A 16,587-nucleotide genomic window follows, 5' to 3' on the forward strand; every position below is an offset into this window, starting at 1 on the left:
TAGAGATATAATTATATCCAAAATCAGTAAATAGAATATTCTCAGCACCCCAGAAGACCCCATTAACTGTGTGGCTTCCTATCATAATCCTCTCCCATCTGCTAGAGATAATAAAATGACTTTCAGGATAATCATTTATTTGATTTTGTGTTTTTATCACCTAAAATAATACGCAATGAAGTTAATTTTGCCTACTTTCAAATTTCCTTTGCATAAACTCGTACTATTTGTTTTTTTTCTGTCTTCCTTCTTTCACTTAGTATTACATTTGTAAGATCGACCCATCATATGGGGCTTGTTAATCTATCTTAGATGGACTTTTCCCCCCCCATTTTTCTCCTATTACAAACAATGCTAGTGTCAATATCCTTATACATATAAAACATAAGGTTCTCCAAGGTATATATCCTTATGGGTGGAACTGTTGGGTTATGGGGTCTGTGAGTCCTTAGCTTTGCCAAATAATGCCAAAACATTTTCCAAAGTGGTCATGACAATTTACACTCCTACCAGCTCTGTATGAGAACTTAAATTGACCCCAAATTTCACCAACCATGGGTATTATCAGACTTCTACCATTTTGGTAGTGGAATGAATGGTTTCTCTTTGTGGTTGCAATTTAAATTCAGTTGGACACATTTTCATATTTTTATTGGCCATTTGGATTTCTCTTTATGTAAAGAGCCTAATATTCTTTTGCCTATATTTTTCTGTTTGGTTTTAACAATCTGCTGGGTACATAATTGTGATTTCAATTTTTATTTCCCTTATTAATAAAGCTGATCACCTTTTTATATGTTTACTGGCCATTTGGATTTCCTCTTCTGTGAAGTGCCTGTTCAAGCCTTTTGCCTATTTTGGAATTCTGGTCTTTTGTCGGTTATATATATTGCAAATAGCTTTCCCCACTCTGTTGATTGCTTTTTTAGTCTTCATAGTACCTGTTCATGAAAAGAGGTACTTTTAAGATAGTTAATCTTTTCCTTTATGACTAGTATTTTTATACTTTTTCAGGCCCTGAGGTCATGAAAATATTCTCCTATGTTATTATATTAGTTCCTAGGGCTGCCATAACAAATTACCACAAGCTGGGAGGCTTTAAATAACAGAAATTCATTTTCCCACAGTTCCGGAGGCCAGAAGTCTGAAATTAAGGTGGTGGTAGCGTTGGTTCCTTCTGGAGGCTTTGAAAAGAGAATCTGTTTCATGCTTCTATCCCGGCAAGCGCTCTGCTTGCTTTCAGCAACTCTTGGCGTCTTTTGGCTTATAGTTGCAGAACTCCAGTCTCTGCCTCATGTTCACATGGCCTTCTCATATACAGACACTCATGGTTGGATTTAGGGTCCACCTTAATCTGGGATAATCTCATCTCATGATCCTTATCTTAACTACATCTGCAAAGACTCTTTATACCAAAGGGACACATTCTGAGGTTCCAGATGAACATCTTATTCAAGCCACTACAGTTACATCCTAAAAGTTTAGGGTTTTGCCATTCACATATAGCTCTTCAATCTATCCATAATTAATGTATTCCTGTGTATGGTATGAGGTAAAGGGTTTTTTTTAAAGATTTATTTATTTATTATTTTAGAGGGCAGAGAGAGGTAGAAGGAGAGGGAGAGAATCTCAAGCAGACTCCCCGCTGAGCATGGAGCCTAACACAGGGCTCAATCTCATGACCCTGAGATTATGACCTGAGCCAAAATCAAGAGTCAGAAGCTTAAACGACTAAACCACCCATGCACCCTTGAGGTAAAAGTTCTTTGTCCAATTGTTCCAGGACCATATATTGAAAAGACAGTCCTTTCCTGTAGGAAATGATCTGCAGGACCATTCTCAGAAACCAAGTACTGATACAGCTATACTCTAAGCTCTTTATTCAATCTATTTCTGAGGCAATTTCACAGTCATAGTTACTGTGATGTTATAAAAATTCTTGGTAGCTGGTAGAACAAATCCTTAAATAATGTTTTATCTTCAAGGATGTCTTAAGAGGCTTTCCTTGGCCCTTTCCTTCAGCCAGCCAAGTACCACAAAACAAAACAAATATTCTGTTGAGAATAACTGAGGTTATTTTAAGTCTATAAATCCACTTGGAGATAATTAAGATCTTTAAAATATAGGACTTCAATTCCAGGAACATAGATACATGTATTTATTTAGATCTTTATTGCCTCCTAATAAGCTTTTATACTTTTCTTTTCAGCAGTCTTGCACACCTTTTTTTGGATTAGTGTTATATATTTTTATGTTATCTTAAATGGTATCTCTTAATTTTTTTATTTAAAATTATTTAATGAGATATATAGGAATAAAACACAATTGTGTGTGTGTGTGTATGTTTGGCTAAAGATGAATTTTAGTTGTTCTCTTTGCCTATCTAGATTTTTTTTTTAATGGAACATATACAGCAGGAATTTTTAAATCTACTTTTTTGAGATCTCATTTACACACTATAAAACACACTCAATTTTAAGTGCATGGTTCTGTGAATCTCAATATGTGTACACCTGTGTAACCACTACCACAACCAAGATATAGAACATTTCCATCACCCTGGAAAATTCCCTGAGCCCTTTCCCAATTAATCCTTACCCCCCGACCATGGCCCCAGGAAACTATTCATCTGTTGACTGTCATTATAGATAGTCTTTTTTAGAGTTTCATATAAATTAAATCAATATGTAATCTTTCATATCTGGCTTGCTTTATTCAGGAAAATTACTTTAGCAAATTACATACAACAATACATTAAAAAGATCATTCACCACAATCAGATGGGATTTATTCCTGGGATGCAAGGATGGTTCCATATACACAAATCAATAAAATCATGATCATCTCAGTAGATGCCACAAAGCATTTGACAAGATTCAACATCCATTTATGATTAAAAAAAAACTCTCAACAAAATGGGACTATAGAGAATATACCTCAACATAATAAAGGCCATATATGAAAACCCACAGTTAATATCATCCTCAATGATGAAAAACTAAGAGCTTTCCCTCTAATGTCAGGAACAAAACAAGGATGTCCACTCTTACCACTTTTATTCAACATAGTACTAGAAGTTCTAGCCACAGCAATCAAATAAGAAAAATAAATAAAATACATCCATATTGGTAAGAAGAAGTTAAACTGTCACCATTTGCAGATGACATGATACTATACATAGAAAATCCTAAAGATTCCACCAAAAAAACCCCTAGAAGTAATAAACCAATTCAGTAAAGTGGCAGGATACAAAAAGAAATTAGTAGTTTCTATACACTAACAAGGAAGTTGCAGAAAGAGAAATTTTAAAAAATAACACCACCATTTATAATTGCACCAAAAAGAATGAAATACCTAGGATTAAACTTAACCAAAAAGGTAAAAGACCTGTTCTCTGAAAATTATAAAACACTGATGAAATAAATTGAAGATGACACACAAAAAAATGGAAAGATAGTCCATGTTCATCGATTGGAAGAATTAATATTGTAAAAATGTCCATTACCCAAAGCAATCTACAGATTCAATGCAATTCCTATCAAAATACCAACAGCATTTTTTGCAAAACTAGAACAAATAATACTAAAATTTGTGTGGAACCACAGAAGACCTTGAATAGCCAAAGCAATCCTGAGAAAGAAGAACAAAGCTGGGGGTATCACAATTCTAGATTTCAAGATATACTACAAAGCTGTGTGTAATCAAAACAGTATGGTGCTGGCACAAAAATAGACATATAAATCAGTTGAACAGGATAGAGACCACAGAAATAAACTCACATTTATATGGCCAATTAATATATGACGAAGGAGGCAACAATATACAATGGGGAAAAGACAGTTCTTTCAATTAATGGTGCTGGGAAAACTGGACAGCTATATGTAAAAGAATGAAACTGGACCCCTTTCCAACACCATACACAAAAATAAACTCAAAATGTATTAACGACCTAAATGTGAAACTTAAAACCATAAAAATCCTAGAAGTGAACACAGGCAGTAATTTCTCTGACATTAGCTATAGCAATATTTTTCTAGATATGTCTTCTAAGGCAAGGGAAACAAAAGCAAAAATTGGGACTACATCAAAATAAAAAGCTTCTGCACAGTGGAAGAAACCATCAACAAAACAAAAAGATAACCTACTGAGGGGGAGAAGATAACTGCAAATGATATATCCAATAAGGAGTTAATAGACAAAATATATACATTAAAAAACTCATACAACTCAACACCAAAAAAACAATCTGATTAAAAAACGGGCAGAGGACCTGAATAGACATTTTTCCAAAGACAGACAGATGGCCTGCAGATACATGAAAAGATGCTCAACATCACTCAGCATCAGGGAAATACAAGTCAAAACTACAATGAAATATCACCACACATCTGTCAGAATGGCTAAAATTAACAACCAGGAAACAACAGATGTTGGTGAGGATGAGGAGAAAGGGGAACCCTCTTATACTGTCGATGGGAATGCAAGCTGGTGCAGCCACTCTGGAAAACAGTATGGAGGTTCCTCAAAAAGTTAAAAATAGAGCTACCCTACAATCTAGCAATTGCACATTTACCTTTAGATCTTAAAAGGATTTCAGATATTACCTAAGAAAATTTTCATTTTACAGATAAAGAAATTAAAGTGAATTTTCAGGTGAAATTGAAGTTTTGTGAACTTAAAATACTTAGGAAGTATTTTGAAAGTTGCCAATAGAAATGACTACTCTAATATGTATATCAGAAAAAGCAAAGGTAATGTGGTGGTTATCAAATTTTAACATGTGTAAGCTTCTCCTGGGGGAGTTTGTTAGAATTTTAGATACCCAGGCCTGCCTCCAGAAATACTGATTCACCATAGCCGGAGTGAAGACCAAAACTACATGTTTTTAACAAATACCACCAGGTAAGTTTAATACAGATGATTTGCAGACCAGTTTGAGAAATAGTTATAGTGGAATGGAACTGCATTCAGAATTCTAGTTCCTGGCCCCATGATTTGGTCACTGGGTGACTTTGTGTAAATCACCCTTTAATTAAAAACAAATAATATTCTGCTTCCACCCATGAAAGCAGGTTCCCTTTTATTCTTCTAGTGATCCATTTCATAGAGAGTATAAATTATCCATAGGAAATAATGTTGCCTTCCGTCCTCTCAGTGGGGGAGTCTAGATGAAGCTCTCTAGCCAAAGAAGAGACATTCTTGCCATTCCAGGCAGACACAGTACCCTGATGAAGAAGTAATTGGTTCCATCATCTTGGGGTGGGGGAGATGCCTCTGAGGAAGTCAGGGAGGAACAGTTTATTTACTGAGTTATAGCATATTTAACACATACTAAGGTATGTGGCCTTCTTAATTCAAGCTGCCCAGAAGAGGACTACAGGGCCCTCTATTTTAGGCTAACTGGATGCGCTCCTGGCTCTTAATGTGAGTTACTATATTTGTGGCTTGACTCTCCCTGTGCAGTTAAGCCACTCAACTTTCATATTTCTAAGATGGCATGTTTTTCTGAACTGCAATGTAACCAATTTGCATCACCTTATTGAAGCATATAGCCTTCTCATGCATACAGGGTCTTGTATGCCACAGAGGTCGGTTTGAATTTTATTTTCTGTGCATTGCGAAGTCAATGCGGGGTTTTAGACAAAGGAATGACATAGTCTGATCTACAGTTTTGAAAAGTTGACCTGGTTGTACGTGAATGAATAGTGTGGGCATATGAACAGAAGCAGGAAGACAATTAGGGGGCTTCTGCACGAATCCAACAGAGATGATGATGACTGGAAATAGGGTGTTGGCAATGAGGCTGGAGAGATATGGGTACATTTGAGATAGATTTGGAAGAAAACTTGACAGCACTTGCTAAGAGATGGCATGTTGAAAGGCAAAGATCAATGACAACATAAGCATGTGGATGGATATTCGTATCATTTGTGGAGAGAGGAAAAATTGGAGGGGTGATAAAATAATTTTGAGATGTCTCTTAAAATATCCAAGTAAGGATAAGTATAGTTGACCCTTAACACAGGTTTGAACTGCGTGGGTCCACACATATGTGGATTTTTTCAATACAGTACCGTTCTGTAAATGTATTTTTTCTTCATGATTTTAATAGCATTTTCTCTGGCTTATTGTAAGAATACACTATATAATACACATAACATACAAAATATGTGTTAATTGACTATTTATGTTAACAGTAAGGTTTCCCGTCAAGAGCAGGTTATCAGTAGTTAAGTTTCTGGAGAGTCAAAATCATGTGCAAATTTTCGACTGTGCATGAGGTCAATGCTCCTAACCCAGGAGTTGTGCAAGGGTCAACTGTAATTGAATGTGTTATCTGTAGCCAACCTATCTTTGAGAAGCTAGGTATGGAAATATGAGTTTGAGAGGCATGAACATATTGCTAGTATTTAAAGCACAGTAATGGATGAACTCACTAAGCAGCATGAGGAAGGTAGACAATGCAGAACGAAGTCATGGAGCACCATAGTATTAAGAAGTCAGACAAGGAAGATCTTGCAGAGGAGACCATAAGGCGTAGCAAGCAAGATAGGAAGAAAATGAGAATTTGATGATGCAGATGCTTTGCTGATGTATTCTTTCTAGGACCGCCATAACAAATTACCACAAACTTGTTGGCTTAAAATAACAAATTTATTCTCTCATAGTTCTGGAGTCTAGAAGTCTGAAATCAAAGTGTTGGCAGGGTCATGCCTCCACTGAATGCTCTTGGGAAGAATCCTTCTTGGCCTCTTCCAGCTTCTGGTTGCCCCTGGCAATCTTTGGCATTCCTTGGCTGATACCTGCATCATCACTCCAATATTTTCCTCTGTTGTAACATGGCCTTCTTCCCTATGTGTATGTGTCCAAACCCCCCTCTCTTTTCTCTTACAAAGAGAACGGTCACTGGATTAGGGCCCACTCTAATATAGTATGACCTCATCTTAACTTGATTTCATCTGCAAAGACCCTGAGTCCAAATAAGGTCACGTTCACAGGTATCAGGGGTTAGGACCTGAACAGATCTTTTGAGGGGAAGGTGCACAATTGAACCCATTATGGCTGGATACTGTCAATTTGTGATCAGTATCTGCTCTCACTTTCTTCAAAAGGAAAAGGTAGAAACTGTCAGTCTCTTAAAGCCTGGGGTCATTCTCCATATTCTGTTGATCAAAGAACACTCTTGAACTACCCAGATTCAAGGGACAGGGACACAAAACCCCTCACCTTTCTGTCATGTCATTGCAACCTCAGCTCCAAGTCCAGGATGTCAGCATCTAAATCAGGCCCAGGTGTAGTTCTTCTCAATTCCAATCTCCAGAGAATTGAGAGGCAAGTTATCTACCCCCTGCCCACAAACAGGATAACCACAATAGACACTTCTACTCAGAAAGGAGGAAATTATGAGACACTCAACAGTTACTGGTCTACTTAGCAAATCTGAACTCTAGTGAGGCGTATGTTGCCAATCCCTTGATTAGAGCCTAATTCGGCTCTGTTCTTGGCTCCTCTCTGAGTCACCCTTATTTTTTCTTTAAAAATAGCCCTTATTTATATCTGGGTAGCTTCCTCAGACTGCTTCCTGCCAGTAGAAGTTTGATGATCCAAAGGTGTCTCTTTTATTTTGTATTGTTCTTATCCCTTTCAGTTCAAGCTGGTACAGTGCCTTTAAATTTTTTGTGTATTTCTTGTAATCAGCTTCATTAGACAAAAAACATATCCATACCTGTTTTGGAGAAAAAACTTCTCTACTCTGTGCTGTCCATAAGGCTGTAGCACAGTGCCCTTAGGATTCTTTGTAGCTCTGCCAGGCACTCCCTAAGTCTTTGAAGTCTTAACCAAGGGTCTTAAACAAGTACACCTTTGAGATCTTTATCCTGAAATCTTTATTGTTATCCCTCTGATTTTATCTTTGCCCTAAAGCCATTTATTATTTTGAAAATCTTTGGCAGGGAAAGTCTGAGTTTAAGTTTATTTTTGAACCCAACAATTCCTGGCTCCTTTATATTTTCTTCAAATTCTGCTCAAGAACTTGTTCCTTTAGTTCATCAATTTCTCCCTGTATTGTAGCACAGGCCATTACAAAACACCAATTGTAACTCTATATTGTCTGAAAAACCTTCCCAGCCAGACTTACCTTCATGAGATTTTCTATTTTCTATGCTACTACAGGCAATAATGTTGCCAATCTCTTGTCATTTCAAAACAAGAAGCCCTTTTCCAGCTTTCAATAACATTTGTCTCCCTGTCTTTTAAGCTCTCACCAAAAGTCTCAAGTCCCTTCCACACTCATTAAGAAGACCCTTAGGATCTTTCCACCTTTTGCCAACACCAATATCATATGCACCGAGTTTTATTACATTACCATTCTTCCAAGTAACAAATTTTGCCTTGGTTATTTATTGGTGCATAACAAACTATTCTCAAACTTAGTACCTTAAGACAACAATTTGTTCTCTCTCACTGTGCTATGGGCTGTCTGGGCAGTTCTCACTTGTATCTCTCATGCAGCTGCAGTCAGAACGCAGCTCAGGCTGGGGTCATAACGAAGCCCTGACTGGGAGAGATGTCCAAAATGACTAGCTCACATGGCCTACCATTGCTGCTGGCCATTGGCTAGGCTGTGGTCATCAACCAGAGTGCCTATAGGTGGTCTTCCATGTAACTTGAATTTTTTTATAGCATAGAGGCCTCAAAATAGTTACACATGGTATTTGGCTTTCCACATAGGGAGCACTCCAAGAGGGTAGAAGTGGAAGTTGCCGGTGCCTTAAGGCCCAGGCTTAAAAACAGGTATAGTGTTATTTTTGCTGTATTCTATTGGCTAAAACAGTCACAGAATACACCCAGATGCAAGAGGAGGAATCATAAATGCCACTTCTTGATAGAAGATAGGTCAAATAATTCCTGGCCAAATTAAAGGAAGGGGCAGTTTAGAGTATTTGTGTGTGATTTTCACACACACAGGCATGCGCACACACACACATGCACACACACACACTTTCCCTGAATCTGTTTTTCTCTTTTGCCATTTAGCCCAGTGGTTTTCAACCTGCATGGCTGCCGTTTTTAAATCATCTGGAGAACTGATTTACTATAATATTCCATGATAACTTTGTTTGCTATCTTATAAGCATAAAAGGCTGATATTCCGGGGGCGCCTGGGTGGCTCAGTTGGTTAAGTGACTGCCTTCGGCTCAGGTCATGATCCCGGAGTCCCGGGATCGAGTCCCGCATCGGGCTCCCTGCTCAGCGAGGAGCCTGCTTCTCCCTCTGACCCTCCCCCCTCTCATGTACTCTCTCTCTCTCTCATTCTCGCTCTCTCAAATAAATAATCTTTAAAAAAAAAAAAAAGGCTGATATTCAGAAATGAGAAAAAGAACCCATTATTCTGACCAAAAAATAATACTTTGCTATTAAGTCTAGATGTTAATAGTATGACTAGCATTTTCCTTTATAAAAACCAAAAAAGGTATCTTAATGTATATATTATTTCTTAGTATATACAGTGTTACTGATTGGGTAACTAGACATAAATGTTATGTCCGGTAAGATTAAAATCACTGGCTCAAAATGAACTACAGTGTTGAAAAAGAGTAACTAAAATTCTAATTGCCAGCTGTTTTCTTCCAGCAATAGTTGGCTTAACGATAGCAACTTGAAACAGTTATTTAAAAATGTCAGCCCAGTCTGCAATAAAACTTTGTATAATAAAGTGGTGGGTATAGATCCATTAAAGAAGAAAATAGAACAAATAGAATTTTTAGTTCCTTCTTTTCCATATGACACACCAGCTTGTTCAGACAAACTCTCCAGTTTATAAAAGCTAAAATGTGGAAGGACTTCTTAAAAGCATTGAAGGCCTGACAAAGGAGGAGGTCACCAAGTCAATCACTCAAAGAAAAGGAGGAAAAGAGATAAGCAGAAATACAGAAGGTTTGTCAGACTGGGATTTTTAAAAAGTGCAAAATGCTATTCAGAAGAGAGGTATTTAAAATATAAGGACAAAACAAACTAGTGATAGTCACTTTGTAAAAATAAAATCACCAGGAAGATAGGAAAAAACTCAAATTTGTATGTACCTCAAAAGAACTGACAAACATAAAGAAAAGTAGACAAATCCATAATCACAGTCAGATTTAACATATCTCTCAGTAACTGATAGGACAGAGGGTAGAATCATTGAGGATACATTAGATTTCAAGAAACTTGATCTAACTGGGCATACACAGAATATCGCACACAACAACTATAGAATACACATTCTTTTTAAGCCTACACAAAACACTTACTAGGTAGGTCACATACTGGTGCCTACAGCAAATCTTAACAAATATCAAAGCATGTTCACTTATCCCATTTACTATGTGCAGCTGTATGTCAATTATATCTCAACAGAGTTATGTTTTAAAAAACTAATTTTATACATGATGGTACAATCAGTGCTCACTATATATACTGAGGTATGGAGAAGAAAATTATCGCCTCCTTAACAAATTCACAACGAGGAGCATACTATATTTAATATTTATAAAATAATTCACATCTTAATTTGTAATATGAATATCAAAAAAGTTAATATTGAAAATGTCACCAGAACAATATGACATGGTTAATGGAAGTAAAACTTCTAAAATTTTTGAAATGGGAAGTAAAACAAGGGAAACATCAAGCTGGTTGGTTAAATTTTACAAGTTTTCTTGCAGCCATACAGTCATATGATTCACAATGCTACCTTCTCTGCACCAGTTCTATTGGAATGAAGGGTTCTGGATTGAAAGACAAAACAAAACTTCCACATCCAGGAGATGTCTCTTAAAAATCAACATAATTCAACTGAACATGTCAATAAATTGGGTCAGTTAATACAACCTACTCCCATAACAGCAAATTACTTAACAAGTAGTAGAGTTTTTCCTTTTTCTTAATTTCAAAAAACAGTACATTAGATAAGATCTGGGGGGAAAAACAACCCATAATTCCCCATAATCCCTCTATCCCAACACAGTTTTATTTCAGAATTACTACTTTCCAGTTTGTCCATGTGCACATATATTTTCACATAGCTACAACCAGTTTACAAGTTTTTATTTTGTTTTTATATTTAAATGCTGGTCAACATAGTCCATGTTTTTAGTCATCTTAATTATACTTTTTTAAAGGCTGCATAATTATTCCCACTGATGTGTTATATTATTTAGTCATTCAAATTGGATCTTGGGTGAGACACTGAAGTTAGACATTTGGGTTACTCCATGGTTCCCTACTATACATACTGTTATACCTGTCTAGATCTTTTAAAACTTATTCTTCTCTCAAATTATTTTCTAAAGGTAAGTTATCCAATATCAGTATTAGTGGGTATAAATATGTTTCTGGCTCTTGAAACATTACCATAGTGCTTTTCCTAAAGGCAAAACCTAAAGTATAAGGCTGCTAACAGTATATATAATGGCATCCACTTCTTAGCAACCCCACTAGCTGTGGGCGCTCATGTTAGGTAACATTTTGAATTCAATTAAAAATTTACCCCAGGGGGCACCTGGGTGGCTCAGTCAGTTAAGCGTCTGCCTTCGGCTCAGGTCATGATCTCAGGGTCCTGGGATCGAGCCCCGCATCGGGCTCCCTGCTCTGTGGAAGCCTGCTTCTCCCTCTCCCTCTCCCCCTGCTTGGGTTCCCTCTCCCGCTCTGTCTCTCTCTGTCAAATAAATAAATAAAATCTTTAAAAAAAAATTTACCCCAGGAAAACTCAATGACAGATTTTAGAGAATCTTAGACTATCTTTCACTTACCATCTTACATGTTGCTTCAGTAATTTTTCATTCCCATGGTGTATAAAAGCTAAGTCATTGAAGTTTACTAATGTCTGTGTCATTAAATTGTGTTTCTTTTTTTTTTTTTTGAAGATTTTATTTATTTATTTGACAGAGAGAGAGAGAGAGATCACAAGTAGGCAGACAGGCAGGCAAAGGGAGAGGGACAAGCAGACTCCCTGCTGAGCACGGAGCCCCATGCGGGCCTGGATCCCAGGACACTGGGATCATGACCTGAGCTGAAGGCAGCCGCTTAACTGACTGAGCCACCCAGGCGCCCTAAATTGTGTTTCTTTTTTAAATCCTTCAATTCTGCTCAAACATTCTTAAATTGTTATATGGAAAGGGTTATATAATTCCACTAACAGAGAGCAGCTTAGCTTATAATTAAAAATCACAGAGGGTTGATAAGGCAACCAAATTGTGTGATGGCAAGAAAATACCTAACTGGTGGACTCACAAGACCATTCCTCACCCTCACCCCCAATCTCTTTGTTATCTTGACTGGCTCCTTTGTGTTCATGAACACTGCAAAGGTCTCCTTGGTCCCACATAAAAACAAACCAATCCTCATTCAATCCTGTGGCCTCTTCAAGGTACCTTCGGGCCCCTTTAATTGCTAAAAGTATTAAAGAGTTTAACTTTTTCCTCAATGCCTTGCTCTGTGCCACTGAAGAACTACTTTGAAGGTCATTAATATGTCCTTTAGCTGTCCTATAGTTTTTCCTTGGGCTTATAAACAGACCTCTCAACAACATTCATGACCACACCACCCACTTATCTGACCACTACCATTCCCGAAGTCTGTCCTCAGCAATACTTCTCTTCAAAAACTTTTGCCTTTGAGTGTGTCAACTATTCATACAACTCAATTGTACACATTACAATTCATACTGTTAACACCAGTCAAAGGACTATATTCCTAACTTGTTGGACTCTACTTTTAGATGCTCTGTGGGCAAATCCAGTTTAAGAAGTCAAAGCCAATTCTGTCCATCACGCTACATTCATTCCTCCATCAGTCCACCCTGCTAATGGCACTATCATTCTCACTCTCATTTCAGCATGAGATCTTGTTTTCATCTCTGATGTCCTTGTTCATCTTGTTTTCATCTCTGACGCCCTTGTTCATTTTCTCACTCCACACAAGTTTGCTAGATTTTACTCTGGGAATGTTTTTTACTCCATTTTCTGAATCCTACTGCCACCTCTCTAGTTCAGATCCTCTTTATTCCATATTTCTATTACTGGAGCTTCTTTGACACTCTCTTCCAAATTACTTCTTCTATAATTTGCTATTACATCACTGCCATCTCAATCTTCTTAAAGGGCAACAGGGATTACATCACTCCTTGTTCATAAACTTTCCCATGCCTACCAGATTATGTAGAGACTTCTTAATCTGAAATTTAAGATGAATGATAGCTATCCCCAAACCACCTCTCTGGCTATCTCATTACTGTCCTATACTCTAAGCAAAATGAAGGCAATCTCTTTCCTCAACACATTCTTTATCTTTCTGTTCCTTGAACACTCCATTGTTTTTCCTTTTTCCATCTTTTTTATTTTCCTTTTTCGTTACATGACCTATACACTTAAAAGCTGCCTGTCCTTCAGGAAGCAGTTACAAAATACTATTTTTTCTATAAGTAACATTTGGCTTTCCTCCTTGTGGAATCCACTGTATTCTATCTTGAATTTTAGTTATTATGTGCTATGTTTTTTTATTCCTATTAGACTGAAAATAATTTGAAGGAAGAGATTGCATCTTAGTTTTTTTAACCCAGTACTTTCACTAGCTGTTCTCATTTGATATCCAATTTCACACTGTTCAATCATTTATTGAATATTCACTATGAGTCAAGGTCATACAACTAATAATAGAAGTGGGACTTCAACAGAGTTCTAGTTCCTCTGGCTTTACTAACACACAAATACAGAAAATGTAAAAAATCCCACAGATCTTGAAAATATTTGCTGAATTTAATTAACCAGCTATATTGTCATAATCATATTTTAAGTAAGACCTTATTAATGGAGTTTGAAATAATTAAAATAAATTGCCTAAGATACCCCTTTAAAATGGTAAGATGCATTTTCTTCTGTACTCCAATAGCAATTTGAATATAACAGTATTATTTATTAGAATATTTTATGAGTATTTCTTTACATTTCTGTTTTCTTCCAATTGACTGTGGATATATTTGCATCTCTAGTACTTAGCACAACACCTGGCACATGATAAGCTATCAATAATTTCAATGAACATTCAGGAAATGGAAAAGAATCTAAATAATAATATATATTAGAAGAGAATGTCCAAGAAATCAATGTAATAGAAAAGAAACTCCAGGGCCGCCTGGGTGGCTCAGCTGTTAAGCGTCTGCCTTCGGCTTGGGTCATGATCCCAGGGTCCTGCTCAGCAGGAAGCCTGCCTCTCCCTCTCCCACTCCCCCTGCTTGCGCTCTCTCTTGCTGTGTCTCTCTCTGTCAAATAAATAAAATCTTAAAAAAAAGAAAAAGAAACTCCAATTGATCACTGATTGTCTTTTCTCTTTCTTACTAGATAAAGCTTTCCCTGATGAAACTAAAGTATCAGCCTAGAAGTGATAGATTAAGCCATGAAGTAGATATATCAGTCAAGGAAAAAGAATTCAGGGAGAAAAACAGAGCAATGCATACAGTACTCCAAAGAATACCCACCTCAAAAGAGGATGATCAATGAAGTTTTCTATGTGCCCAGGTGATTTTAAATCAATATACACCAGTAGAAAATGGCATATCTGTTCAGCATCTACTATGTGCCAGGCACTGTGCTAGAGGTTAGATAATGTACTAAATGGATAATACGCAGGCATCCAAAGCAGATGATACAGTGTGCTTTGATAATTCAGTTCATAAACTACTTGGGTAATTCAGTTATAATTGAAATTATTCAAGTTCTGTCTAGCTTGTTCATATAGGACAACATTAGAAATTTGATTTTGTTCATCAGAGTTGAAAAATATGGCATCATGGAATATGACCATATAAATTTAATGAAATATTTAGGTTCTAATGGTACCTATTCTTAATCAAAGTTAAAATTAGGAAAAAACTATCTAAAAAAGCTTTACCATTTTATTAAATAATTATTCAGTATCCATTCTGTGCCACACAAAGGACTAAGTGCTGGGAATATAGGGAAAAATAAGAAGTCACAATTCTTTGCAAGGTTCATGTAACCTCATGGAAGAACCCAGACATAAAAGCAATGATGACATTAAGTATTTTTTTTCTTTCACTTACATGAAGTGGAGTTTTTCATTTAATGCTGGTTTTAGAGGCCAAAGTCAGTATTTATGTATTCATTTTTGTTGTAGAACCAAAAAACCCTCTGTATTTTAATGAATCATATTTGTATTTCACTGACTACACTAAAAACAAAATCAATCCCATAAACTACTATTTATTTTAGCGATTGATGAAACCCATGAAAAATCTCTCATTCATTCCTCCCCCACTTCAATAGTTTTTCTTTTCTCAGTGTGTCATGCTTCTGTCCACAAGACAGACTGTTCTTTAAACAAGTATTTCAGCACAGATTTTGCTCCTTCTGCCTGGAATGCCTCTCAACAAATTTACAGCAAAGGTATCTACCCTCTAAAAACTATCTCATACAAGTTTTCTCAATTTCCAAACAATATGCTATCACACTAATATGTATGGTAATTACTTTTGCTGTTGTCTTTACACCCCCCCCTCTATGTCCCCTGAGCATAAGCTACTTGAGGGTATCCACCATTTTTCACTTATTTTGCAGGTCCTATAGGGTTTAGCATGCAGAAAGTGCTGAGTAAATATTCACTGAACTTAAACAATCCAATTAACTAATAATACTTTCACATTGTTTCTGAAAATTTAAAAAATCAAACATATTAATGGAAGAGTAAATTAATTTTATTGACTGATGAAAAACTAAAGTGATAAGAAGTATGGATAGTAAACAATAATCATTGAGTTCTGCTGGAATTCTATTTTTCTTCTTTTCACTTTAAGCCAAAAGGACATAAAATTATAGACTGTTAGTGAGCTAATCATTTTAAAGTTTCTTCAACAAAAACTGCATAGTTTAGCAGTTGCACAGCATTAAATATATACATTTTTGCAAAACCCTGAAAGTTTTAATTTTTGTGTTGACCTCAAAGGCTAATGGAATCACCTACACTGGTCGGATTCAGAGTTTCTTTTCCCTTTTCTGCCACCCTGTAAAGAAAAATAGGGCAAATTATTTAGGAAGTATCATTTTGGGGGCATTTTCATTTTAAGAATAAATGAGACCAAAGGCATTTTGAGTATGAGGAACAAGCAATTTTTTTGAGTTTGTTGTAAATTTGAATGTGCATACCACTGAATTATTTTTACAAGGTTATTTTTTTACAAATGGTTAAAGCAGGTTGTATGAAGCAGTTACTTCTACTTGAGTTAGTTTAGACTCAGTAAGATCACCAATATTTTATTTTTTAGAGCTCATTTGGACTGTCCCAGGTTTTTAAAAATATGTAATTTTTGATCAATACTAAAATAAACAATTTGCTTCATATAATCAGCAAATTTGCTAATTCAGTTCATTACCTTTTAGAATAATTCAATTTCTAATCCAAGTTAGTCTTGTTCATATTAGACAGCATTAGAAATCTGATTTTGTTCATCAGTGGGTTGAAAAGCAGGTTATACTTTTCATATTGCTCAGTGACATATATGAATCTGTATTTAATTTGCTCCAAATGAAACTC

The 16,587-nt window shown here is 36.2% G+C and overlaps 1 protein-coding gene across 7 annotated transcripts in view; it reads right to left on the reverse strand.

The window, feature by feature from the left end:
* GKAP1 (G kinase anchoring protein 1) overlaps positions 1 to 16,587 on the reverse strand; it is a 99,843-nt gene that overhangs the window by 6,890 nt on the left and 76,366 nt on the right. For 3 of the 7 annotated variants that reach the window (XM_032392872.1, XM_032392871.1, XM_032392874.1), the window contains one exon: positions 15,734 to 16,057. The exons of the other annotated variants lie outside the window; for them this stretch is intronic. In XM_032392872.1, coding sequence (XP_032248763.1) covers positions 16,010 to 16,057 — 48 coding nt within the window. In that variant the 3' untranslated portion in view covers positions 15,734 to 16,009. Of the gene's footprint in view, positions 1 to 15,733; positions 16,058 to 16,587 lie in introns of those variants that run through there. 7 annotated transcript variants of the gene reach the window in all.

Source organism: Phoca vitulina, unplaced genomic scaffold (genome assembly GCF_004348235.1).
Source record: "Phoca vitulina isolate PV1807 unplaced genomic scaffold, GSC_HSeal_1.0 scaffold70, whole genome shotgun sequence".
Taxonomy (NCBI): domain Eukaryota; kingdom Metazoa; phylum Chordata; class Mammalia; order Carnivora; family Phocidae; genus Phoca; species Phoca vitulina.